General features: G+C 35.5%; 1 protein-coding gene across 5 annotated transcripts in view; it reads left to right on the forward strand.

Moving 5' to 3' along the window:
- The window catches only part of ANKRD28 (ankyrin repeat domain 28), a gene marked incomplete at its 3' end in the record, with an annotated part of 122886 nt that overhangs the window by 70322 nt on the left and 25451 nt on the right, over positions 1 to 27113 (forward strand). For 4 of the 5 annotated variants that reach the window (XM_083825116.1, XM_083825115.1, XM_083825117.1 and 1 more), the window contains 8 exons: positions 7707 to 7777; positions 10693 to 10893; positions 11660 to 11747; positions 15654 to 15796; positions 17141 to 17353; positions 23384 to 23462; positions 23948 to 24062; positions 24495 to 24577. In XM_083825116.1, the coding sequence (XP_083681242.1) occupies positions 7707 to 7777; positions 10693 to 10893; positions 11660 to 11747; positions 15654 to 15796; positions 17141 to 17353; positions 23384 to 23462; positions 23948 to 24062; positions 24495 to 24577 (993 nt within the window). Of the gene's footprint in view, positions 1 to 7706; positions 7778 to 10692; positions 10894 to 11659; positions 11748 to 15653; positions 15797 to 17140; positions 17354 to 23383; positions 23463 to 23947; positions 24067 to 24494; positions 24578 to 27113 lie in introns of those variants that run through there. The other variant, XM_083825119.1, reaches the window with a different exon arrangement.

Raw genomic sequence — 27113 nt, forward strand, 5'->3', positions numbered from 1 at the left:
GCAGTCAATTTGGATGTAAACATTGTGTGGCTCATAATTGACCCATTGTAATATATTTGCACAGGGGATTGAATTAAGCATTGTGGACTGCTTTCATACTGGCATTTCTCACCATGCAAGAGCTTGACTTTGCAACTCGTAATGTCTTCTGATGTAGTTTTGCTGGTATGTTTAGGAACCATTTTGAAGTTACACCGCTAAGCAAGCTATCCTCAACTTTTTTATTCTTCCTTCCAATTGATCATCAAAATTGCCAAAGTCAATATTAATCTTTCCACTACTCAGTGGCTCTTATCTGACTCTTTCTCATCATCCGCTATTCTTAGTTAAAGCACGCATTGTACATTACATAGACATAGATTTTTAATTTTTTATTGGAGTTTCCTTTGTATCCCTCTCAGTGGGTCCACATTGCTTTCAAGTGAGCATTTTGAATCATAAATTGCTGTTACAATATCTTTATATCACTTTACTGTAGACCAAAGCAACCCATATAGTGTTTATGAAGATAAAACTCATTGAGCCTATTTGCAGACTTCTAGGAAGTAAGTCTTCAGTCTTACAAGCATATTCATTTTGGTTTTGAATTCTTGAGTGAGTTATTTTCCCACCAGCCTTCGGGGTTGCTCTGTGATCTCTCCTCTTGTAGGTTTTTGGCTGGGCAAGGATCATGAAGGTGACAGTTTGTGAACAGCAAATAAAATTGATTTGGTGGCTCCTGTCTGGGGCTTGACATTTAGATTTTTTTGTTTGACTGATTTTTGTTTTTTAATTTTGAGGCAGTGCTTCAGTGAGTTTACTAATAAACTTGTCCCCTAAAGATGTGAATGTTTTACAAGCAAATTCTCGTAACACTATGCTCTCTTGAAGTCTGGATGTTCGAATCGTCTCTCTTCTTTAGATTGCAGTTAGATACACTATTAACATTACCTAAATTTGTTAGATAAGGAGGTGAACAGTAAATATGAGGCATAAAGATGCTTGTTTATAGTTTACAGAATGGTGGAACAAAAGATCATGTGGAACAAAAGATCACTTAAAATTTTAGAAGCGTTTTTTTTTTCATATTCCGCTGTAAAGAGTCATAACATCCATCGAAGTTGTATTATTACAGTATGTAATGCGCAACTTGGTGTCCTGATACAAAAGTATATCTATTTACTTTGCTTAATTGCATTGAATTTAATTGTGTAAATACTTGATGACAAACTACTGAGAAGTTGAAAAGCAACATAATTTAGACTTGTGTAAGTGGATGTCAAGATCCAACTTTTTGTTCTTTCAAAGAAGTCCTGATAAAGACTCAAACTCTTCTTTCAGCTAAGTCCTGCCAGGGACTGTTATGATGGGGCTTATTCTGTTTTAAAAATCTTTTTTTTTTTCTTTTTTTTTTTTTTGTCCCAAACTCTTTTTTTTAAATGCTATCAGAGTAGTTCCTGCAGGCAGGTGAGATGTGAGGAGCAGGATGGATTAGTATTAGTATGATCCCAGATTGTGTTCCCTTGATTAGTAACTTTTTTCATGTTTTCTTTAACATAACATGCAGACTGTTATTGCTTTCACTGAAATTAGTGTACTTCATGAAAAGAAACATGAGCTATGTTGTTTACTTTCAAGTAGGATTAGTTACTGTTATTGCATTGATACTTAATACTAACATAACACATTTCTGTTTGTTTAACCCCAAATTTTCACTGCATGGAGCTCAGCATACATAAATGTGTGGTCTAAATCTCATAAAGGTTTGGAAGCCTGCAAGTACTTGTTGTGCTTGGTCAGCTGTACTGTGTAATAATCGTCCTGATGCTGGAAAACTATCATTAATGTAACAACACAGACTTTGTAGGGTAGCAAAGACCCTCCAACATTGCTCCACTCAAGCTGGGTTTCTTTCAGCTAATTCTCAAGCCATGCAAGTATTAAAAGTCCGTGCAATGGCAATCAAACAGTTGAGCTGTTGAAAGGCTATCGCTGCAAAAATATCAGTGGAATGAAGCTTCCTTTGTTTGGGTTGCAAACGTCCCCACGTGCAAAGGCCTGTGGTTTCACTGGCACTCGTTTTACACTGGCTGTATCTTTTGTTCGCTTCCTCTTCCTTCCTTCAACAATGTGAGCAACAGTTTTCTTTTTAGAGCCGTCTTCACTGCCCTCTGGCAGCAGTTGCTGTGTAGAAGGTAGCTGAAGGAAGCAGCTCTAACTTTTTATGAGAGAGGCCAACTCTCATAACTTATGAAAAAGTACAAATGTTCATTAGCTCAGGGAGTCTGAGAAACTTGTGCTGCTCTTGGAAGCTCTAGGATTTAATGTCTGAGAGGTGGCAACAACTATTTAGGCAAGAGAAATTCTGGAGGATAACTTTGACTTGATTGTGCTTATCTTCCAGTATTTCTCCATGTTTTTTTTTATTGTTTTGTTTTGTAACAATAAAAATAAAAGTAGCTGTTGAAGAATAATTGCGGCTGATCAAAAGACATTCCAGTCCTATCCCTCTCAATTTTTATAGATTATACTATACTATAGATTTATACTATTATAGATCCCCTATTACACATTTAGCTTCTACACAGGTAGAAGCTGTCTCTCAAAGTCTTACTTATGATTTTTGCAGCAATAATTTTCCAAGTTTCCAGTTTTTCAATAGGAAGTTAACTTATATTTCACTAATTGTTCAAATCATCATCTGAAGTCATCTTCTACTTTACAAGTTTTTTTCTGCATCTCTCCTTGAATATTCATGTGTTTTTCTAGCTGAGAAGTTTTTTTTCATCTGTTCATTCCACTGCAACAATTTCTGCCTGCTGCTTTTAAGTATTTCCATGGTCCTAGATAAAAAGTGGATCAGTCTAAAAGGAAAAACCTTCCCAAACTAATACAAGTCCTCAGGAAAATAGTTAAATAGAATCTAATCACAGTGTGGACCATTGGTTATTCTTAGTGATTTGTACCTGGGAACTTCCTAATTCTGCAAAGGTGATTCCTAGAAGCACTCCAGTATTCTAGATGTTAACCAAGTTTGTTGTTAGCTTTTTTAAATATAGTCTAAAGATCTTATTTACATCATTTACTCTTAAATAAACATGTTTTCAGAGTTTCGAATACTGAACAGTAGGTGTCTATTGTATATGCAAGTGAAAACAGTTTTGCTTTATTTGCTTATATTATGATATTGTACAATTACCGGCACATCTTGTGCAATAATAAGGGGAAATGTTGTACTTGACAGCCTAAAAATACAGACTACAAACAGGCAGAATGGTGGAAGGCAATTCAATACTTAAAGTTAGTACCGTGGGCTAAACGCTGTAGTACTTCTTCTAAAGAAATTTACAAATTGGAAGAATTCTGGTGTTGAGTAGCAGGCAGGGATTGTCATGGCAAGCTAGCAATATTTCTTATGGAAGGAGAACAGAGGTGAAGTGGATGAAATATAGCTGCATATAGTTGTATGGGACTTTATGGATGAAGAGAGAGGTGTGTGACTGTTTCTTGTAGCATTTCCTGCCCGGTCAACTGTCCATTGCCTGGACAGGGAAGAAGGGTTGAGATGATAGCTCCTACTCAAATGTAAGGATATTGAAACCAGTGAAGTAGCAACTGGATCACAGAACCATATGTCTGGGTATTGGGGGACGTATGGATGTGGCCTGATATAATTAAAGTTTTCAAAAATCATTTGATAAATTGATGCATGTATTGAGTTCAATACATATCTCTTGGAAAATAGATTTGCTAAAAGTAAACACAGGTGGGCTTTTCAGTAGCTACTGTACTAGATATATTAAACAAAATATGTCTTCATCAGTCTTGTACGTGCAACTTTGCAAAATGAGGTTTAATATTCAAGGACGTAAGAAGAATTTGTAACACTTCCCTCCGCAGTTTGAAGAGCAAAAATCTTCCTTTCAAATTTGCCTGCATTTGTAAACTTTCTAGGTTGTACTAGCAAAGTTGTTGATGAAGGGAAGGCTTTGCTTAATATTTCAGCTGAGTACACCAACATGGAAGGATATGTTGGTTTGTTTGAAAGGTGCGGTTTTAGGAGAGCATCATTCAAACAATCAGTTTTTAAGTTCAAGCAAAGATTATGGTTGTTCATGCCCAGTATTATATTAGAGATCTCTGGCAAGCCCCCAACTCCTTTTCCTGCAAGCTCTGCAGCATTAAAAGAATTAAAATACAAAAAATAAAAATAAAAATTGCATTAAGTAAAGATTGAGCAGTTTTAATAAACGTGTCAACTATTAATGCAGGACATAATCGTAGGGCCTTAGAGGAAAACAAAATAGCGTTAAGGGGTTTAAATGCTGAGGGAAGACACTGTCTTAGTTGTTGAATATAGTTTTCTGAAGTTGAGGCCAGCCCCTGGGGTCTGGAAGACAAACCAGGGTTAGAGTCGTGCTGCACCTACCTCCCTCTGAAGGAGCAAACCGCTGCACAATGTGTGTTAGCAGGTATTCAGAATGTGAGCGGTGCCCTGGTCGGCACATCGGCGGGTGGAGCTTCACAGAGATAACACAGCCCAGTAAATATGCATGCATGCGTTCAAATCATTTTTAACAAAAGACAATTCAGTAAAGGTGTAATATATTTTCTAACATATATTTGCAATGATCTGATGTAGAGCTTTATCTCAGAGCGTAAAGGATGCGAACTTTGTCCCTGTGGGTATGGGTACATTTAGGTTTCAGGGAGCTTTCTGTCTTGTGTAGAGCATCTGAAGGGGGAACTGAAGCATTTTCTCAAAATCATGCTGTAAGAAGTAAAAACAGCCTAGAGGGGGGAGTAGATGCAAGGTTGTTTGGAGAGTCTGTTTTATGAAATTTAAGTCATTCTTGGCAGCATGTTGTCTTGGAGAAATGTAAGGGGGAACATATCTTGGTGTTGATTTAAAATATTATTTTGTTTAATGTAGGTAGAGCTACATCTCTCCTGATTCCCATAGTATTCCTACGTTAATAGTGCGCACAAACTTTTTTTTTGATAGTACATCTGTTTTGATTATTATTTTAACTGCCTTTCAATCCAATGGGTTTGGAACTCTCAGAGTTTTTTATTGTGAAGAAGCAAACTTGGTAGCTTTTTCTTAGATGAGTGCATCAAAGATACATGTCTTTTGTCAGAAGTGAGCTTTGTTCTTTTGTTGTCAGAGAATCTACAATTTTTTATGCATTTGAAAAGATAACTTGTTTCAGTGTTCAGTTATTACATTTCTTTGATGAATATAGGATGTCCTAGAATTATGTTAAGGCTTATTTCTTTAGGTGGAAGATCACTTAAAGGGCATTATTGTTCTGTGTTTTGTTCTTGTGAGGGGCCGTGTTATTTTTAACCATCACTTCAAATTTCTTTAGATGTTTCTTTAACTACCTCTGATTTTCTTTCCTACCAGAAACAAAAACACCTTTTGGTATTCTTTTCCTTTAGTCCTAGCAAGTTTGGTTAACTTACCACTGATAAAAGCTTTTATATGGCATCTTTTTGTATTTATTCCTGCCCTCTTCTGATAGGATTTTTAGACTGTATTAACCTACCAAAAATATCGGTGAGTGACTTGGCTGAGCCCATAAACACATTGTGGAGCCTCAGCACGTTCTCATGGAATTTAAGTAATTGCCACTTCCTTGCAGTAGGAACGTGCTGGGTGTGGGGCTCCTCCTAGCTCAGGCCTGATCGCATGGGTGGATCTGACTTGACCTCAGACCCTGAGAATGCATTTTCCTGAGGAAAATCAGAATGGTGATTAACTCCCTTAATTCTTACCATGTATCATACTTTGCTTTAAAACACTTCAAAGACATTTGTATTGTAAAGTTAGAAGCAGAAAACAATTACACTTTGAAAGTCCTCGTTCCTTGGTTGTTGGCTCTAGGTGTGAAGTTAGGTGGAGCTTGGTGCATCATTTTGGCTCTTGCTTTTGTCTGATGTGCTAAAACCAAGAAGTGGCTAAAAATAACCTGGAACACGGTCAAAAGAATTAGAGACTTCTGTCTGATATGTCACACATTGTTTATATTCTCATTTACTGATCATTCAGGTTATTACTTTTTGGGAAAGATTACCAAAAATCCTAAGAAAATTCTGCTGACATTTATAACCATCAAATTATTTTTCACTTGGGCTCTATGCAGAACTAGATACAGTATACTATGTTATGGTACCTGGATATGATGCGGTACAGTAGGTCCTTATGATGGTTGACAAAAGTAGATGTTTATGCAAAGATTAAGTCTCTCAAACTTTTGTTAGAATATGTTTTTCTCGAATGGTGTTAGACTTTCTTCCCATTCCTTCAAACTTATTTTTCAAAAAGTTTAGAACTTGGAGAGACCTAAAGCTTCTGAAATTTAGATAAGGAAGGAAAGAAGTCCCTAAAATTGTAGGGAACAATTAGAGACCAGGCTCTGTCATGTACTTTGAAGACCTAGGGTCAAAGCAGGACTTTGGTTCCAGAATCAGCTTCTTAATTGTGTTCTTAAATCAGAAAGGGAAAGATTGACCACAAAAAATAAACTCACAGAACTGACTTCACACCTTTCTTTTGCGTTGTATATGCAATCATCAGTTTGCATGGACAGCTGAGTTTCTTGGTTGGGTTGTTCAGATGAACTGGGAAGGATTTCTTTGTTGGTGCAGGTCAGGCAGACTTGCACCAAAATATCCCATTTCTCAGCTGAGTATCCTTACCAGTATCCTGACTAGTAGCTTGTTTGATGCTTTGTGCCTTACTGGTCTTTCATCCTTATTTATTTATTTATTATTTGTATAGAAAAAAAAAAAAATTGGTTCTGAAATAGTACTAATATGGTTAGCTTGAGAAATCAATAATCTCTGACCATGTAGCATTAATGTTACTGTAAGGTATCATCCATTACTCTATGAATTATTTTTAAGAGTATTTCCAAATTATATTTGCCAACATTTAGTTTAAATTCTCATGTCTCTGTAAAATCTTCTGTTTCCAAATACAGATAGCTAAATTTCCACACGAAGTATTACAAAATGTATAAGGCTTTGGGTACATGTATATACACACAGAAATGTATATGCATATGCACACATCATTAAAAAATTAAACCATTATGCTTCTTGTTTGAAGTTCACTGGAATGTTGGAAGTAGTTAAGTTGCTTCCTTCAGGAAAAAAATCCCCCAGCCTTCAGGTCCTGCCGTGGGCTAGGTGCCCTGGTGGAGTAGAGGAGATGCGTTCCCAAATCCCCAGTAGAAGAGGAAGCAGCATTCTACCCACCTACCATCATTCTACATCATTCTTCACCTAGACAGCAGACTGGCCAATGACAAGGAAACTGGAGGCTCAGGGAATAGTTGTAGCCTCTTTCTCTTTTTTTAAAGGAGAATTTGATCTGCAGTGGGAAACTATGAGATTTGTGATGCTGAATGAAAGCAAGGAATCTGTCCTTCTAACCCAACAGTCTTTTATGTACCTTTAGAAATGCAAAAGATTATAGAGGATTACCTGGTATAAAAAGATGAGTACATTTTGATGGAAGAGTATTATAGATGGAGTGTTAAAAAGAATTTTCTCAAAGGGTGGACTTCAGCTGGTGCAAAGACTTTTCTTTTTTGGGTGTTGTGCTATAAGCCTAGAATAAGTATCTTCCAACAGTTCTCTCCCTGTACATGAGAATATTTAACTCTTTATTATAAACAAATTGTTAATTTCTGTTGTTCTTATATTTTTTGTTACAGGAGCTAGAGTTAATGCCAAAGACAGCAAATGGTTGACTCCTTTACACAGAGCTGTGGCATCTTGTAGTGAGGTATGCTTTTTTTTGACTGCTTTGTATTAAGATAAGACATCTCAAAGTACCTTCTGTTCTTTGTTCAGTTTTTTACAAAGTAAAACTCCTCCAAACATTTGGAATTGCAGAACACTTGAAACAGTTTGTTTAACATATTGACAGTATATATATATATATCATATGTCTGTGTAGGAAGAAAGGAGGAAAACAATAAACTTGCAGATTTCAGCTTTGCTCTTTACTTAAATGCCATCTCCCTAGCAGAGAAGATTCTGTATGCGATGTTCTGAACTCCAGTGTACCTTTTTTTTTTTTTTAAGGTAACCAGAATGGTTCAGCATGAGGGAACTAGAGTTGAAATAGGATTTAATATGTAATCTGCAGCACAATCTGCCTTTCTTCATGTCTTAAGAAACAAACGAAACAAAACCCAACCCTAATGAGTAATGATAGTATTGAAAATCACTTTAAAACTTATAAATGAAATATTTATAAAGGTTTTGAAGTCTACCAGTAACACAGTTATGAGAATGTCATGATTTAAGAGTGAATTTGTTATTGTTCCTCTGTTGTTGATGTTCTTATAAAAATTTAAATATATGTAGAAGATCAAAACAAAGAAATGCTGTGCTTGTTATGTGGAAGAGTTTATGCAAAATTGTCTCCTTTGAGATCCTGAGTCAGGCTGATGCTCACTCCAGTACGTCTCATAAGGAAAGGTGTTTTGGTTTGAGGGGTGTGTATGTTCTTTAAGATTCTGTGCACATTATTGTTTGAGAAGATAGAATCAAATAGTTTGGTTTTGGCAAGCACTGAGCTTCAAGTATTTGATCCACGAACTATCTACACAGCCCTTGTTTCAGTTTTTGCTTTAGAATTCCCTGGGTAAATTATATTATTTTGTCACTATCATTAATAGCTAAGTTATATGGAGATTGTGTTATTCAAAACCGTGTTTGAAAATCAAGGGAGCCTTATTCACAAATGCTGTTTGTTCTTTTTGAGTTTTTTTTAGGCTTCAGTCAGCTCCTAAAGGAGCTGAAGTACCAAATACTGCATTCCTCAGAGGAACAACAAAATTCATTAAATCAGTGAAGCTTGTAGAGAGGAGTGCTGCAGTCAAACTGGACCTAAATGATAACTTCAAGAAATGTGACCATGCTCATTTTTTTACACATGGAATATTTTAAACAAAATACTAACCAAAGGTGCAAACAATGCAAGTAAACCGATCTGACTATTTAGCCTAATAGCAGTGATAGGCCCTTGTCAGAATTTTCTATTTATAAACATGGCACATCATTGGAGACCGCATAAATGGAGAGGTGGTTGATATGCGTGGGCACTGGTTTGCAGCTGACAGTCGTACGTGGTTTTAAGGCATTAAATGAAAAAAGCTGTAATGACAAAAACCCTGATAGTGATTTCAGTAAAACATGCGGTCTTATCCTTGAAGCAAGGGCAGTTGCAGTCAAATAAAGACACTGAATGATGCAAAATAGCTGGTGTTATGGATTTTGCTGTCAGCCGCATGAGTTCAAGCAACTTCATGTCAAGACTGTCAGGCTCCAGACCTTAATGTTTGCATACCCAGTCTACTTTGCTGGGGGAATCTGAACAGATTCACTAGTTTTTGAAATATCTTAATATATATCCATAGAGAAGTAGAAGATGGGTTATTTTTATGCAACTTATATGTTTTAGTATGGTGCTTTCTTCTGCAGAAGAGTTAATAGCTGTTCTGAAATTTCCTTGTTCTGATTGTTTTTTCTTAAGATTTGGTTCAAAAAAAAAAAACAAAAGTTCAAAATATTGGTTAGATTTTAAAGTATTACATCTGCTTAAGTTTTTCTTAGAGAATAAAAGTTGTTGCATTTATCACTTAAATTACAAGGTTATGATGCAGTATTTTAACTTCTATATTTGTTCCTATTTTCTTTTTTATTAAAGTAGAAGAAATTTCAGTTTCTTGAATATAATTTACTGCACTAAATAGAATCCAGTGTTACTTAGTATTCTGCTCATGGCTGAAAATGATACCTGGCTATTGTACCACAGTGTGATTTGAAATTTCCAGTAACTACTTTTCATAATATATTTTAAATTCAAAGTGCCAGCCATTTATTTTTGTGCTCAGTGTTTGAGTTGGAAGTCACTTAAAGCAATTAGTGAATTGTGGAAACGTCATAAAGTTGATGTAAAATGCAGTATTAATTGTCATGTTAATGTCAATAAGTCATTTTTTTTTTCTATCTTTCAGTTTTGTGCACATATTTTAATTGGATTTGTTTATCTTGCCTTATAAAATTTTTATAGCTTTTGCATTTAACAAAAGGAAATGAATACTGTCTTTGTGAGATGGAATTTAGTGTAATATTTTGAAACAGTTTTTTCAGGAGTTTTGCAACAGTATATACTGAAACTGTGACATTGCTTTGTTTTATCTGTGGTTCTCTAAATGTACATTTAATAAGTTCATCTGTCTCTCTGATATTTCTAGACTATGGCAGTTCAAAAGTTTTGCCTAGCAAATTGACGAAAGTGCATTGTAAGTTCATAGAAACTTACTAATCCTTGGCAATGGAGGAATTCCTGAGGAGATTTATTGAGCTTTGTAAATTAGTTGTGATGATGAAGTAACTTGCCAGCTGGTTCACAGAATTGGAAAAAAGACCTGGAAATGGTTGATGCAGTTGAACCCTGTAGGGAGTATATTCCTCATGTCCTTGAGAAGATCCACAAAGCTGGATTTATGATAAAGTACCAAACCACAAGAATATGCTTACAGAAGAACAAATTACAGATAGTTTTATTCCATTATACTTTATATATGGTGTATGCATACGCAAATATATATTTGGATTTAAAGTGTAGCATTTAAAATCCTTACTAAGTGGCTTGTTTTTTATTTATATGTTTTTAAATGTTTTCAGGATGCTGTTCAGGTGTTGTTAAAGCATTCAGCAGATGTCAATGCTCGTGATAAGAACTGGCAGACACCCCTACATATAGCAGCTGCAAATAAAGCTGTGAAATGTGCTGAGGCTTTGGTGCCTCTTCTAAGTAATGTAAATGTGTCTGATCGAGCAGGCAGAACTGCGTTGCATCATGCAGCCTTCAGTGGACACGTTGAGGTATGAGTTATTTTTCTTAGCTTGTTTCCTATGTATAGTTCTGTCCAACACTTTCTAATTTTTAGTTTCTCAGGTAAAAATTATGTTTCTCCCTATCCCTTCAAAAAACACAGGCCAAACCCCTATTTTGTATTTCAGTTTGTCTTTTGCATGGATCTGTGTACAGATTGTTTGTGTTACATCATTTAGTTGTAATATTATTATACCATACCTCTCTAAAGACATAAGCAAATTTATCCGAGTTAACTGGAGTCTAAACTAGTAATAGATAAATTTAAAATGGAAAAAAAAAAGATTTTTCTGTTCAGTAGATAGTAAATATATGGAATCTGTTGCCACTGAAAGGCGAGAAAGTATATGCAATAAGCTCCAACTTACTAGTTTTCAAACCCTGAAAAGTGATTCTTGAGAAATTCTTATAGTAATTGTGGTAGGTAATTGGAGACAAATTGCCAGTAGGCTTGCTTTTAGCGATTGCCTTTAGTACATCCCTTAGCCTGAAGATCTCAAAGATTCCACAGGTTCGTCATATTTTATTTATAAATCTTCTTGTTGGTGTCGAATTTTCTGTTCCTTACAGTCACTTTGTTATTGCTGCCAAGGTGGATGACCAATTTTTTAAGCATGTGGAATATTCAAAACCACACACATTGAAATTCTTTGAAACACACACATTTTTGTCTCCTCCTATGATTTTCTTTGCCTAAGTTTTAAGTAGACTTTTCCATTTTGAATAAAGGATTTCTTTTCTTTCTGTTTGTCCCAGATGGTCAGCTTACTGTTGTCTAGAGGAGCCAATATTAATGCATTTGACAAGAAAGACAGAAGAGCTATACACTGGGCAGCATATATGGGTATGTACATATTTGCAGTTGATTACTATTGTGGTAGTTAAAAAAAAATCCCCTTACGTTTAGTGGTTTTGTATATTTCTGGGAAAAATACTTAGATGATAAGCATTAAAGTTATCTGTGAATCTGCCAGAAAACCATTAATAGTACACTTCGAATTGCCATGTAAATATGTTTTTGTGGTAGGAGAATGAATTTGTTTGAAAAAGAAAAATCAGTTTTTTTTTCTAAAAAGAGGAAACTATGTTCCTTACTCAGCAGGAGTCTAATCACAGGTGAAACTTTGCAGTAGTGATGAACAAAAAGCAACCAATTACTACAAGAGGCACCTCAAACAGAGGATGGTTATGCCAGCTTGCTTCTAAGTAATTCACATGCAACTGCTGATTGTATTTGTCATTGCAGAATGTATTGTGCCTGTTCAGAAGCCAAAAAACACTTCAAAACACATGTTCATTTTATGCCTCTAACTTTCAGAAAAAGTCTAAAATTTTTCTTTGACGTGTGCAATGTGCCGTATATGAACAGTGAACAGCTAAGTTTCAGTACCAATTTCAAGAAGAAAACAGTTGATGATTCCATAGTTTTACTTGTTATTCAGCATTTTAGCTCATTGTTTCATAACCTTATCCAGCCAAGGGAAAAAAGTAAAAGCAGTAGCAGTCTTGTGTGAATCTACATGCCTAGGAACTTGAAGATGAAATATGGAACTAAAATATGATCATATGTAATTTGTTGTTCCTGTTATGTTTTGATGATTTGCATTTTTCTTTGTATTTAATATCATGAAATGTTAGATTTCCCTAGAAAATACGTATTTGTATGCATATGTTACCATCTTATGAAACTTAAAGAGAAGAACATTCATGGTCATATTCTTTACAACATTTTTTTTTCAGAGGTGATTTAAAGATGTGAACATTGTGTGGTTTTTTTTTTTCAGTTAGTCTAAGATAAAAATAGGACTTGAACCTACCGTCTCAGTGAAAACCTTGAACCGTGGTTTACAAAGGAGCATCTTGTATTTAAATTAATGTACAAGGAGAATAATTTCTCTCCTGCCCCTTCTCTGAGTAAAATTAACAATTTTATTGTATCTGATATCAAATACAAATACATAAACTGGGAGATTATGTAGACATCTGTAAGTCTAGGGTAACTCTGCCTTGACAATCTGATCTGAGGCAAAATGTCCCTGAATATGCAGTTTGATACTCATGTTCATCATTAGAAATTAGACACTTGCTTATAAATAAGCATAATAATAAATAAGCATAATGCTTTGTAATGTTTATGGGAGGGGGGAGGAGCAGTTCTTAACAATGGATTTGAAGTTGCTAATTAAACACATTTCTCACCTGTTATTCAAAAAGTAGTGACATCGAGTATCTTACAACTGCTTTCCCAGTCTTGCTGTGAAAGAGGAAATGGAAGCAATAACTTAAACATAGAAATAAAGTTTTAAAATCAGCTACCGAGCAAAGCAAAAGAGCAGCATGTATGTGTGTGTTAACTTACCCTATTTAAATACCGTTTGATGGAAAACCTTACCCTGAGTTTCAGGGGATTGACAATGAGTTGTTCATTGTATGAAATATGCTTTAGTCCAAGGACTAAAAGTTCTAGTCTTTACGAATGAAAAAGAAGCACTCATTTACAGATTTAGGCTTCACATAAAAGTGATCATCTCACAAATGCCTGGATTTGTTCAAAAGTAGAATTATTAACTATTGTCTTTGCAGATTTCTGTGGTTTAGGCCAATTTCAAATTAGTCACATGTACCTGACAGTACAGGTCTGAAATAATCTGACAGCAATGTAAAATAAGGCTGTGAAATCCATATGTGAGATGCTAAAAAGAACAATAGGACAGTGCTGAGATGTCTTCAGAAGAAAAGATTTGAAGATGCCAGTAAATTTTGAAGAGATTGTGACAGCATTAATAGTCTTAAGTTATTTTTTGAAACCCCGTGATATTGCGCTTCAAGTACTGATACCAGTTAAACAGAGAAGTTGGAGAACAGCCTTCATTATTGATCCAACATTCTTTGGAATATTTTGTATTAGTATTTTGTAACCTGCTTATATATGCAGAGAAATTTCTTTGACAGGACGTTCAACCACTCTAAGGTGATTGCAAAATTTTGTTGAAAGAAAGTAAATGCACGAGATGGGAGAGATTTGACAAACATCAGATAGACGTTTTCTGGCTTGTGCTCACCAAGATGGAAAAAAAAGTCTGTTTTTCAGATGAGCGACATTTATGCCAATTTTAATGAGTGCTATTTCATAGGCTATTAGCAGGAAATTCTCTTAATGAACAGAGTGGGAAAAATGTAATTTATCTGATGTCTGTCATCCTAGAAATACTTGCACACAATAGAGTAGGAAAAAAGAACTCTTAGAGAAGTTCAAACAAGCAAAAGAAAACCTCATATCTCTCCCTCACAATTTCCAGCCATTTTACATGGCTCCAGTTATTAGAAGAAAGCCTTAAAGCTTTTCCACTGTATAAAATAGACTGTAGAGTAAAAAAGAAATAAGGCATTTTGTCATTCTCCTATAAATAACTTTATAGGGTTACATCCATTGTTTCCCTTCCTTCCTGCTTTTCACCCGTCTCCTTTGCTGTCCAGCTGTAATGCTGCAACCAAAATGGACTTGGGTTTGTGAGTGTTAGCACTGCCCTTGTCAGCGTGTGGGAACGGCTCCTGAGCGCTTCCTACTTGAAGTGTCTCGTTCTTCTGTGTGAGTGTCTTCCACTGATTGCTGCTTGCGATTAAATGCAGGTCAGGGATTTTTGATGTTTTTTTTTTCTTTCACTTTAAAGTTCTGTGCCACTGTTCTGTTCAGTATTTCTCTTCCTTTCGCCACTTTCAATATCTTTCGTCTTCTGTCCGTCATACAGGGCTTGTTTTCATTCTTGTCCCCGCTCTGTTTGGGTAACAAAATGAATATCATGTTTATATTTCTCTTTCTTGGTCTTTCCTGCAATACTGAAGTAATGCAGAAATGAAATGCTGCAGCACCTCCCCTTGCACTGGTTAGCTCTGTGTGCTTCTGATCTGTATAGCTAGGTGAGGGTCTCTGTGTATTTTGGAGGCATGCAGTACTGTGGTGACTGAAAGTTTATTAAAACATCTTTGTATTCCTTCGGGTAGATATTTCCTTTCCAAACTTGTGCACATTATTTTAATCATTGAAATAGCAGTCCCCCTCTGTTTATGAAGCACTTAAACTTAGAGTTGGATTTAATGCACGGTACTTAAATGTCTGACTGGATAACCGTAAGTATTCAGTGTTCCCCCCTCCTTCCCCTCTCCCCCACATTTTTTAAAAACTGAGATAAGGGTTTCACTTGAAAGGTAAAACAACAAATCCTACTTCTTTCTGTCTATGATTCAGGTAAACCACTAAATCTATCAGTCTATTTACATTGAGTGTTCTCCTTTATTCTGCGGATTTTGTCATGATTGTCTACGTGGCACAAGTTTCTGTGTTTTCAATAATAGATTTGTTTGGCAATTAAATTAACTGAGCGAGAGGGACAGATTTTTGGCTTCCTCCTTTTCATAGCTTCTCTCTTGGAGCACAGCATCAGAGTGGCCTGAAAGCTGAAACTGGAGCCAGGAGACGTGGTCAGGGAAAGAGCTCGACTGTGCCTTGCAATAGTGTGATTACTGGAGGGGGTTATGTTGAAATACCCTCCTCTGGAGGTGAATAGTGTATGTGGCTTTTATAGTTCATGAAAGAATTAGAGAACAACTCCTTACTTTCCAGATTAGGTCCAAATGAATAATGTTTAGTTCGTATTACAGTAATTGTACAATTATTCCATTTGTAAATCTGTTCTGAGTAATATAAAATGCAGCTTTTTTGTTTTGTTTTGTTTTGTCTTTATTCTTTTAGGTCATATTGAAGTTGTGAAATTACTTGTGGCCCACGGAGCTGAAGTAACGTGCAAAGACAAGAAATCATATACACCCTTACATGCTGCAGCATCTAGTGGGATGATCAGTGTAGTCAAATACCTTCTAGACCTTGGAGTTGATGTAAGGAAGAATAAAAGTGATATTTTTGTTGTTGTTTGAAATGCTTTTAATAGTATTGTAGTACACTATTTGTGTGTGTGTTTATGAAACGGTGAAAATAGTGAAAGTATTTCTGACGATCTTCATGTGCTTTGTTTTTTTATTGTTGTGCTTTTTTGTTACAAAATTTAATTTCCCCAGGTAAATTTAGAGCTTTGCAGTTTTTGCAGAATTATTTGGAAATAGATCTGTGTTTAATAGTATTTTTGTTCACTTGCCATTTCTGACTCCTTAGACTGGAACACAGGAAATAGGAATTCCGTTCCTAGCTTTGCCACACACATCCCTTTTGAACTGCAGGAAATTGAACTCTTTTGCCTCAGTTCTTTGTAAAATATAGATGTTACTGAATTTCTTACACCACATATACTTTGAGAAATGTTATGGATTGTCAGAAACTTTAATACTAGATTAAGGAAAGCCATATTAATGTAGAAATGCAAAATAAATTAAAAGACAGTACAGTACCTGCATATAGGAAGTACGTTAACAGAAAACTGTGAAACCATGTAAGAAAGGTACATTTTGAATCATATTTTACCTTTGCAAGGCTGCAGAATGCTGCCCAAGTTTTATCTTGAGAAGTAGATCAGAATTCAGTATTCCATTGTGCACAACAAATTTGATTTCTCCCCCTTCCCTTCCCCGACTCACAAAAAGTACATACTTCAGAGTCTTATTTGGTTTAGAGATCAGATCTGATGTTTTCGGTCTTGGATACTTAAACAGTGACATTTATATTATTGTTCATTAGCGAAGCATGTGTGTTTGCATTTTAGAAGTAGTTCATAACCAAAATTCCTGTTACCCTCAGGTCCTGAATTTCATTAAGAAGTCAGCCTGCATTTTTGTGTGTGTGTGTCTGCATCTGGGAGCTCTAGATTTAAATGCCTAAAACTTATTTTGGGGAGACTCTCAGTCCTTTTGACACCTGTTTTTAATAGAAACCTGCACGTGCTGTTGAGAAATGATAGAGATCCCTGATGTGCTTAAGCTGCTAGTCTGTAATGTCTGTGCAAATTGTCACTGCTGACATTCTTCATGTGTATCCAGTTGCATACTGCATACAGGAAACTGGCGTGGACACAATTGGAGGAGGTTGGCTCAGTTGAAAAACAGTTATACCCTTCCCCTTCTCAGTCAAAGTAGTACAGCCAGACCTTGCTTTTAATTTCTGGCTTTGAAGAATTCAAAAACATAGTGAAGTTGTCTCATGACACCAAATTTCCTTTGTGGTAATTAAACACTGCAGTAATACAGGTTTTTGCTTATTAACTAACCTTTTTTTTTTTTTTTCGTTGACAGATGAACGAACCAAATGCCTATGGAAATACTCCACTCCATGTGGCTTGCTATAATGGACAAGATGTTGTAGTGAATGAACTCATAGACTCCGGTGCTAATGTGAATCAAATGAATGAGAAAGGTTTTACACCTTTGCACTTTGCTGCTGCGTCGACACATGGAGCATTGTGTTTAGAACTTTTGGTCTGCAACGGAGCAGATGTAAATATGAAGGTAGGTGAATCCAAAGTCATCCATTTACTCTTATAGATGCAGTATAGCTTTATTAGAGGTGACTTCTCAAAACTGTTGTTGGGGCAATGTGTAGAAGTTCTTATTGATAATTGGAGTCCTTCTGTGAAAAGTATTATAGAAAAAATGAAATTGCTTCAAGAAAGTTGGTCTAAATCTTAAATCTATTGGATGTAGTAAGTAGCCCAGAAGGAAAAGATGACAATATTATCTGGTCAAACTTTATTATGTCTAAATGTCAGAAGTCCCTGTCATCTTGTTTTCCCGAGTCTGTTTATATGAGTAAGAGCAAATCATAATGCAAAAGAACGTATTTTTCTTATAAACAAACAGCATAAAAGAAATCAAAGATTTTTCAGAGAAACGTGTATGAACCAGCTAATGGCTGGAGCAGTTGTATGAAGGGTAAAATATACATAAAATACAGAGGTAAGTAGATTAGGCCAGTGGAAAGTCTTGAATGGATGAATTTTGAATTACTCCAGCAAAACTTTGCAAACGGTCTTGACATTCTTTTAACATCTCTACTTGGTCACATGTCTTTGGCTGCAGAGTGTTCTGTAGAATCCAGTCTTAGTGTAGAGAGAATTTCTAATCCACACAAGTATAAAAGCAAACTATAACATAAATATTGTATTATCTTCTTTTGTGTGTAGGTTAACGTCTCAAGGCATGAGAGAGATGAGATCTTTCTTTTGTGTGAAGCTAATTTTGACTTAAGTAATAAAAGCTTAGTTGTGTTCAGAAGTATTCCGTATCAGGTGTCTCGACAGGCTGGGGGAAGTGGGAAATAGGTATGTGGAAGGCAGAGTCCAAAAGTACAGTGGGTCTAATTGCCTGTACCTCTGCTCACCTGTCATAGGAAGAGAAGTATCTATACTTCTGTTTCTTTTTTTTATGTGTGTTAATAGAGTTATATCAATTTCAGCACTATTTGAGTCAGAGGTGAATATCGGCACAGTTAAAAGATTGTTTAAAATCTTTTTTTTTTGTGGTTAACTTTCATGTAAGAACTTCACACTAATTTTCTGCTAATTCTAAAATACCATTATGTGTCTATTACTACAAAATATATAGTCTACTGAAAATTTGGGAGTGGTTTAAAAATAATTTATTTGATTTGTAAAAATCTTAGATGTATGTTACAGCTCACTTTTACATATATTTAAATGTGGAGCTCCTTTAATGAAAATGTGCTTAAAATTAGTTGTGGAAAAATGCATCACTGAAGTGCCTTGGAGATGTAAAGAGCTACACTATAGGGTTTACAGCCAATTTGTCATAAAATCTGCAGGTCACAGTTCATTTATTCTTGTTGCCAGCTTTCTGCTCTACTGATGTCCCAGACTGGATATGACTGAGGGTTTAACGTTACAGAGCTGTCTTCTGTCCTCCATCCCTGAAACCACATTTCTCAATAATGTATGTTCTCTCATGAAAATAATCCCACAATGTTAAATATACTAATGATTATGTACATATGTTGCATGCACAAATAAGAAGAAAAAGAGAAGAATCGATATTGCTAAGCAAAGAATTACTGTTTCCCTATACATTGGTTTGCAAGGGCTCATGACTTTGTACATCTGATGTAGAAGAAAAAAGTGGGGAGGAGTTCGTTTCAGAAAAATGTGCAGTGAGCAAAGGTTTTTTTGTTTTTTGTTTTTTTTTTTTGCTATTAATTTTCAAATACACCTTAATGATAGGTTAGGAATGAAAATGAAAAATCTCCAACATTCTGTTAGGATAATTAAACGCTGCTAAAGATTACTATAATCTTTATGGTTGAACTTTAAATAAGAATCTTTATTATGGTATACGCTGTAGGTATTGACTACATTCAGTCAGTTGTAATATTAAATAACCTCAAAAATTGTGCAAAGAACAGCTAATATCTTCAAATTGACTGGCAATGTTCCTAATTCTTTGAAGTTTGCGATGTGGGTGAATTGTTTGTAGGTAACAAAAGATGCATTGGCATCAGAGAGATGTATTGTTGCCTTCCTTCCCACTCAATTTTAAGTTACTGGATCCAAAGCCTAGATTTGATAGTTCCTCTGATTAATAATAAATAAATGATCAGAAGTTTTCACATGGGTGAACCCAGGCTTTCTTTTAAAAGCATACTCTGATACGAGAGAATATATATATTTTTTAAACCTGATGGCTGGAAACTGCTGCCTGAAGCATATCAGAGAGCTGAGAACTTCAGCTGAAGTCTCCTAAGAGCTTGGTACAGATTGGGCTACTGAAGTTTTGTTTCAGAAGAAAAGGCCTTTATAATGGAAAGGGTTAGTCGCTATCACAGAATCATCCAGGTTGGAAAAGACCTCTAAGATCATCTAGTCCAACCTTTAACCTAGTACTGAAGTCCACCACTAACCCACCACTAAGTTCTAAATTTACATGTTTCTTGAAGACCTCCAGGGATGGTGACTCAACCACTTCCCTGGGCAGCCTATTCCAATGCTGCACAACTCTTTCTGAGAAGAAATTTCTCCTAACATCCAACCTAAACCTCCTGCAACTTGAGGCCATTTCCCCTCATCACTTGGTGCTTGGGAGAAGAGTCCAATCCCCACCTCACCAGCTTAAGATATATGTGGCTGTAATTACAACATGTTGATTTACTAGGTAGCAGAACTATGAAGTGCAAAATTAAACAGGTAGGGTTGTGTAGAGGTTTCAAGCAATTATAGCTGGAAAATATAATTCGTCCCTTGTTTGTGCACCAACATGTGTCTCCATTGTAATTCTGTTAATAACATTTCTGTGGATTTCTATCTATGTGACTGATTTTGGCCTGGGAATCTAGACCTGAAGGTGTGGACAGCCTTGCATTGTATATGAAAACTTACCACCTGCAATGCTGAAAAGTGCAAGTACTGAGGCAAAAAAAAATAATTTCCAAGTCAACATCTGCTTCCCTGGAAAAGCCTGTGAAGATGAATCTTGGAGTTAATCAGAAGAATAATCCCTAAAAAAAATAGAGGGAAACTAAATCAGAAATCGTTCTGTGGCTAATAATAATTTGTGTAGTTAAAATGGGATGTTTTTAGAGGATTTTAAGAAGTATTTATTGAAAGCAAACATGTTCAGTTTCCAGATACTGAGGATGAAATTCAAAGTAGTTCATATAATAGTTCATATAATTGCTTTTTGTCACCTCTGTAGGGGTAGGGCATCATTTCATAATTGTTCTTGTACTTTGTCAGTACCCATATACTACTGTTACGTACCGCTCATTGTTGCAGCGCTCGTTCCTCACCATTCAGGATTTCCATGCAAGGAAGTACACTTTGAAATAGGATGGTATTAATTATTTTATGGACCCCCTGGGTGCTTGAAAATTCTGTGTCCTAAGTACAATAAGTATTTTATTTCCATTTCTGATACTAGAACATAGGAATTGTTGCTAGAGGGAGATTTCACTTGGAGACCCGCATTTCCCCTGGCCCTCGGTACAGCTTGGTAGCCTAAGTATAGTTAATATCTGAGTACTAACTTCACAGAACACCTTGTGCTGTGTGTTCATTGTTTCAGTCTAATAGAAATTACTGCTCTTAGCATTTTTTTTCTGATCCTAAGTATTTTGTGCATATGTTTTCTCTAGTGATAGAGTGACTTCTTTCCTGTTACCGACACATAACTGAGTTTCAGTGAATACAATTAAAAGTTATCATTAGCCCATAGCTATTTAGTCATGTGCTATCAAATCTTGTAAGATTGGACAGCTATATTTACCTTAATATTTAGATGTAAGACCTTGAGGGCAGGAAAAAAAAGGAGATTGAAGCAAAAGTTTTGAAGATAACCTCCTTGCTTATGAAGCCCAACCTCCTGGCATCTCAGGAAACGGTTACGAAGATTTTACCCAATACGTTGAGGCATACTGTCTCGTTACCTAAGAAACTTGATTCCTTGTTCTGATTCTGTATATCCTTCCCTAGTGGCAATGTCCAAGAAGGGAATTCTAAATACCATCTTATACCTAGAAGTTAATATTCAACGTGGAAATTATCACCTTAATTTAATTTTATACCTTTTCTATGTTTATATGTTGATAGACAGTTGCATATTGTACTATTTCTGAGTTGCAAAGAAATCTGAGACTATTAGACTGGAGAGAGATGCTGTGAATAATGAAATCCATCGTCTTACAAATCTGCGTTACATACTTTTTAAAGTAAACCGGAGCAGAGTGAATCTAAAAATACATTATTGATTGTACGGTGTTTTTTTTTCCTTTGAACTGGAAAATTATTTTGTTGCTTATTTTGCTGTTCTTATGTTGTCTTTTGACAACTCGCTTGATCACCGCACTACTTAGTTTCTGATACTGTCACATTAGATTATATTTAATGTCCCTGTGAGATACTCTGTTAGTGAGACTTGGATTTGTTTTTTTTTTGTTCCATCTTCTTATTAGCCTTCCTTTGAGATACAGTTTTAGCACCTTCTGTAAAAACTGCAGTTTTAGCACCACCTAAAATTTTTCTGTCTTTTGTTGACTTGACTAATTAATTTCCTTACATTCTCAAAGTTTTCTTCTTTCTATTTTAGAATGTTAGTTACCAAAGCAGCTTTTGGTCCCTCATTCAAACTAAGCTTATTTTATACAGTCATTTTTCTTATATTTATGGTTAGATAGAGGTAGGTAGACGTTAAAAGAAAATTATCTTTGCAAAAATAAATAAATAAATCAGAGGTTAGAGATTGCTTAGGGAAGTTGTTGTTTATGTCATGTTTATTTGGCCTTTTTTAAGGCCTTCAGTGACAGAAGTTCTTGAAGTAAAAATGATTGTCCAATTCCTCTAGTGGATTTCAATTAATCTTTCCATGTTTCTTTGCTGTTACTATATATATGTGGATGTGCCTTTTGGGTTATTTACTGTCAAAGAAATCTGCTAGCTGAGACATCTGGAGACACCTTGGCTGTTGTCATAAGGTGTTTTATTTCTTTCAGTCCAGGTCTGAAAAGTTGATATTTCCCATAATTTCGTTGTTCTAGCTGTTATATGCTGCTTTTTGCAGTGATGTTACAAAAAATTCCATGTTCAAGTCCATCTAAAAGGATCCATAGCAGATTTTAAGTAAAACATCCTTAGAAGCTTGGTCATTTGGTTTCAAAGGAAGAGTAAAGATGGGGAGACACTTTTGCGCAGCAGTGATCAATGTTATTTCAAAACATATGCTCATATTGTATGTTCCCCCTTTCCTCTTTCACTTGCAAACAAAAGTGCTTTTATTTTCTGACTGTCGGGTTTACGATTTTTATGTGCATTTGTAAGAACTCTTTTCTGCAGTAAAGCTTTCCATTATGTATGATAAAGTATAGGAAAAAAAGTCATCCTAAAGTAATAATCACAGAAAAAACTGTTTCTGTAAGTGTGTTTAGATTGTGCTGTTAAAAATTGCAAGTCTCTTATGCATTATTGTTGGCCTACTTGAAGGGCATATTTACTTGGTGAATGACTAAGTGTACGCTTGGTATGCGTTTCAAATGTATAATGCCTATTATGTTTGAATAGTTCTACCCTAGTATTACTGGTGGTTTATGATAAATTACTTTCAAGTATTGCTTTACAGAAATATTAGTGGAACGTGAGCTTTTTAATGTGTTGTCTTCTGATATAGTGTGTAAAGATCCATTGTAAGCACATGGATAATAATGAAAAATAAAGTTGTTTTCTTTTCAAGAAACAAATTTCATTTAAAGAAGCATTTTGTTATTTTAGACTTGGGTGGGGGGCATAGGCTTGTTGCTGACATTGTGTGCTGTCATCAGCCTCTTGAGAGTGATTATCCAAAAGGCATAATTGTGAGTGAACAGGCTTCATTGAGTTGTCACCCAGAGCTGGAAGACTGATTAAGAGCAGCTCTTTTGAAAAGCTTACCAGGAAGAATTTAAAGGAGAGAGTAGAGGGGAGAGGAGTATGTCCTTTTCCTTTGTCAGTTCTGATGGATTACTCTGGTTATAAGTAAACACTTGTTGTTTTTTTTCTTTTTCAGAGTAAAGATGGGAAAACACCTTTGCACATGACAGCAATCCATGGTAGATTTTCAAGATCTCAAACCATCATTCAAAATGGTAATAATAATAATAATAATAATAATAATAATAATAATAATAATAAATGGGTAGGAGTCGTTTTGTCATCAGCTTTCCGATATTACAAGTATTTTCCTCTTCTCTATTGATAGCAATGTGCTGAACGTTTGTTGGTTTTTGTTTATATCCAGTGTCCAGTAGTAGTTCAGTTAATGGTGGAGTCTGGTATCTCTGCCTATAAAGTTTGAAAGAGTTGTTTATTTTTTCAGAATGCAGGGAAAAATATTAATTTGTCTTCCATAGCCAAGTTGCAGAAGGTTTGTTCTGTATTGGTAGATAAGAAAATACATTTTGCTTATTGTTAATACTAAATAGCACCAAAAGCATTACAAAATTAAAATCCAGAACAGTCGTTCATGGACAATTATTAATGTTGCTTAAATTATCATCAGTACTGTTTTTTCTAACAGAAGTATCTGTATGCCTATGTGTATTCCTAGGTAATAATTACTTTTTTATTACAGGAGCTGAAATAGACTGTGAAGATAAGAATGGAAATACTCCTTTGCACATAGCAGCCAGATATGGCCATGAGCTATTAATCAACACTCTGATTACGAGTGGTGCTGACACTGCAAAGTAGGTAACATTTACTGACATGAATGCAAGCTGAGAGAATTTAGAAATGTATTTATTAGACTATCAAGACTAGTGTGATTTTTTATATTGTATTTAACTTAAATTAGGAAATAGGAAATACTTGGTGAATTATCCTGTACTGTTCTTTTAAGTAGCTACACAGTACATCACAATTGATGCAAAAAGGAGAATCAGTTTTTCTCTGTAAAGCAATGTGTATGAAATAACTGAAAATTTTAATAAACTATTGCACTGAATTAATGCATCCTGCCTAGTTTGTAAGAAATTGTCTAATATGTGAGGTTTTCGGTTGGCTCAGTGTTCTAATTAGATTGTTCGGTGAACAAACCATGCATGAATACTTTGGCACAGTCGTGTTTGTTTTATTTCAATTGTAATGAAACTGTGATACCTGATTATGGTGTATCTTAGGCGGGGTATACATGGGATGTTTCCTCTCCATTTGGCAGCATTAAGTGGATTTTCAGACTGCTGCAGAAAGCTCCTCTCATCAGGTAGGATACTCTTTAAAATCTTATGGCTGCTTCGTACTTCAGTTTTTATTCCACAGAATAGCTTTTAATTAAATCTTAATTTAGTAATACATAGGATTCTTTAGAGTGCTAGGGACAGTGCTTGTTTGTTTGCTTTTTAATGGACAGTACATAGGAAAAGTGAATGCAAACTTTTACAGAAGTAATTTCTTTACCCCCACCAAATCATCCAAATTGAAAGAATGTCTCTATAACTTCTAAAATATTTCAAGTTGGCCAAAGAGGTGGAATGCTGGCCCAGGCCATAATAGACCTTCAAGGACAAAAGCTAATGTTCTAATGACTTCATCCAGCATCCTTCATTTCCCTTACTGAAGATTCAGTATGGCAAAGAAATCCATGAAGAAAACTTGCAAGTGACTTCTGTGACTTTTACATGAACTGACCAAACTTAGATGAAAATCTAGCCTGGAGCAAAGTATCAGTTGTTTGACCATTTATAAAAGTCAAACTGAAAAGACTGGATGCTGCTAACATTTTAGTACATGCGCTTGGTGTGGGGATTGGTGTCTGTGGACTGTGTACCCTTTTTGGTTTTCTGAGGAAGGGTCTTGTTTATGTGAAGTAAGAACCTCTGACTTTTAAAGTCATTAATATTCATTTGACCTTGGGGGAAAAAAAAGTGCTTTGTTGCAGTACTGAGAAACATTTAAGTAGTTAGTGGTACTAAACAAGCATCCTAGGGATGTGCAGAGGTATTAAGGATTACTTTTTGATTCAAGTAGGTAAACTATCTTAACTTGCTTGCTATGTACTTCTGTTTACTCAAATGGGAGGAGAAGGTAATTGGACATGTAAAAACTATATTTTGTGGACATACAGCCTTCAATAGTAGTACTCTTGAACAACACGTCCTATGCTGTTCACTGTTCATGGCTGTTGAACTATTCTTAAAAAAAAAAAAGAGGGGGGGGAAGAAAAAGCATTCCCATGCAGAAGTACCAACATTGGAGCTCTGGTGAAATTCTGCTACATAAAAAGAAGACTCTTAGGAAAATATTGTACTTCCCTCAAACAAAAAAAATGCAGCTTTGAAAACTGATTTAAATAGTAATTTTCATGTCACGATATATGATTAGATGTAGAATTGCAGTTAGGGTATCTTAGATAATTTTAACTCTGCTACTTTGCCTGTGTTTCAGCCTGCAGGCTTGTTGCATTTTGTTTCAAGAGTTGAAATAAAATCACAAAGGAGAGCACTGCAGGATAAACACACCATAATCCTCTTTTGAGAAGTTTCTTTCTAACCTCCAAAATTTGACTTATGCCTTAAGCATAACATTTTTTTTAAACTCTTCAAGTAAACCTTTTGTGCTAGTGGATCTTGATGCTTTGGTTATTTATATGGTGTCTGATATTTTTGAACTAAAATTTTAGCTGCTGTGGCACCTGTGGATGTCATCTGTGTTCAGTGAATTAGTTAGAATCATAGAATATCCCGAGTTGGAAGGGACCCATAAGGATCATCGAGTCCAACTCCTGGCACCACACAGGTCTACCCAAAAATTCAGACCATGTGACAAAGTGCACAGTCCAAATACTTCTTAAACTCCAACAGACTTGGTGCTGTGACTACTTCCCTGGGAAACCTGTTCCAGTGCGTGACAACCTGACAGTTTTATGATACTTCTGGTGTTTTCTCTCTCGTGTTTGGAAACAGTGAAATTTAAAAGCTACATACCTTTTTTATTGCATTGTTACGTTTGTTATACACCATTCTTTGCTTTCCTCTGTTTACTTACGTGCCAAACCTGAAGAATTCTTCAAATGCTTTCTTGCTCCAAAATAAGTTGAAGGTGAGGGCATGGAATTGTGTCAAGGAAGTTTTATTTACTTGAAACAATTCTCAAGGAGTATAAATTCAGTACAAGTTCTCATTAAGATGAAAAGTTATAGTTGCTCTAATTTATTATTACTTTTGTCTGCATGGATCTCGTGCCAAGTTTTATGGGGTAAGTTGTAATAGGAGTCAGTTTTGTGTGTTTTCTGTAGTTAAAATTGCCCAGAGGAGAGGATTTGTGCCCTTGTTTTTAAAATGCTTATCATGCTACTCTGTGACCTCTAATTCAGGTACTGCCTTTATAAATTTCTCGTTCATAGCACAACAGGCTTAGAGTCAATTAGGGAGCAATGAGTTTGTGGGTAGAAGCACATGTGTGTGCTAATTGCTGTCAAATGATAGAATCCTCCTTTGGAAGAGGGCAGAAGGGATTGTCCTGAACATATTGTAATTTGGCTGAGGTGCACAGTTTATTTGATTGCATAGACTTTACCTTTCCTACTACAAATACAGCTTTTTATTCAGATACCTATCTTACCACAAAGGTAAGGTTAACCAATCAGACTATTAATTAGTTTTTAGTTACTTATTTAATAATGCATTAAGGACAGTCTTTCTAGCAGGAATGTCAGAGCAAAGTTAAGGCTCCTACAGTAACTTTAACTATGGATCTGCATACTCTCAAATACTTGGCTTTAAATATTTGTGATCTCAAAT

The sequence above is a fragment of the Anser anser genome (genome assembly GCF_964211835.1).
Source record: "Anser anser genome assembly, chromosome: 2".
NCBI lineage: Eukaryota > Metazoa > Chordata > Aves > Anseriformes > Anatidae > Anser > Anser anser.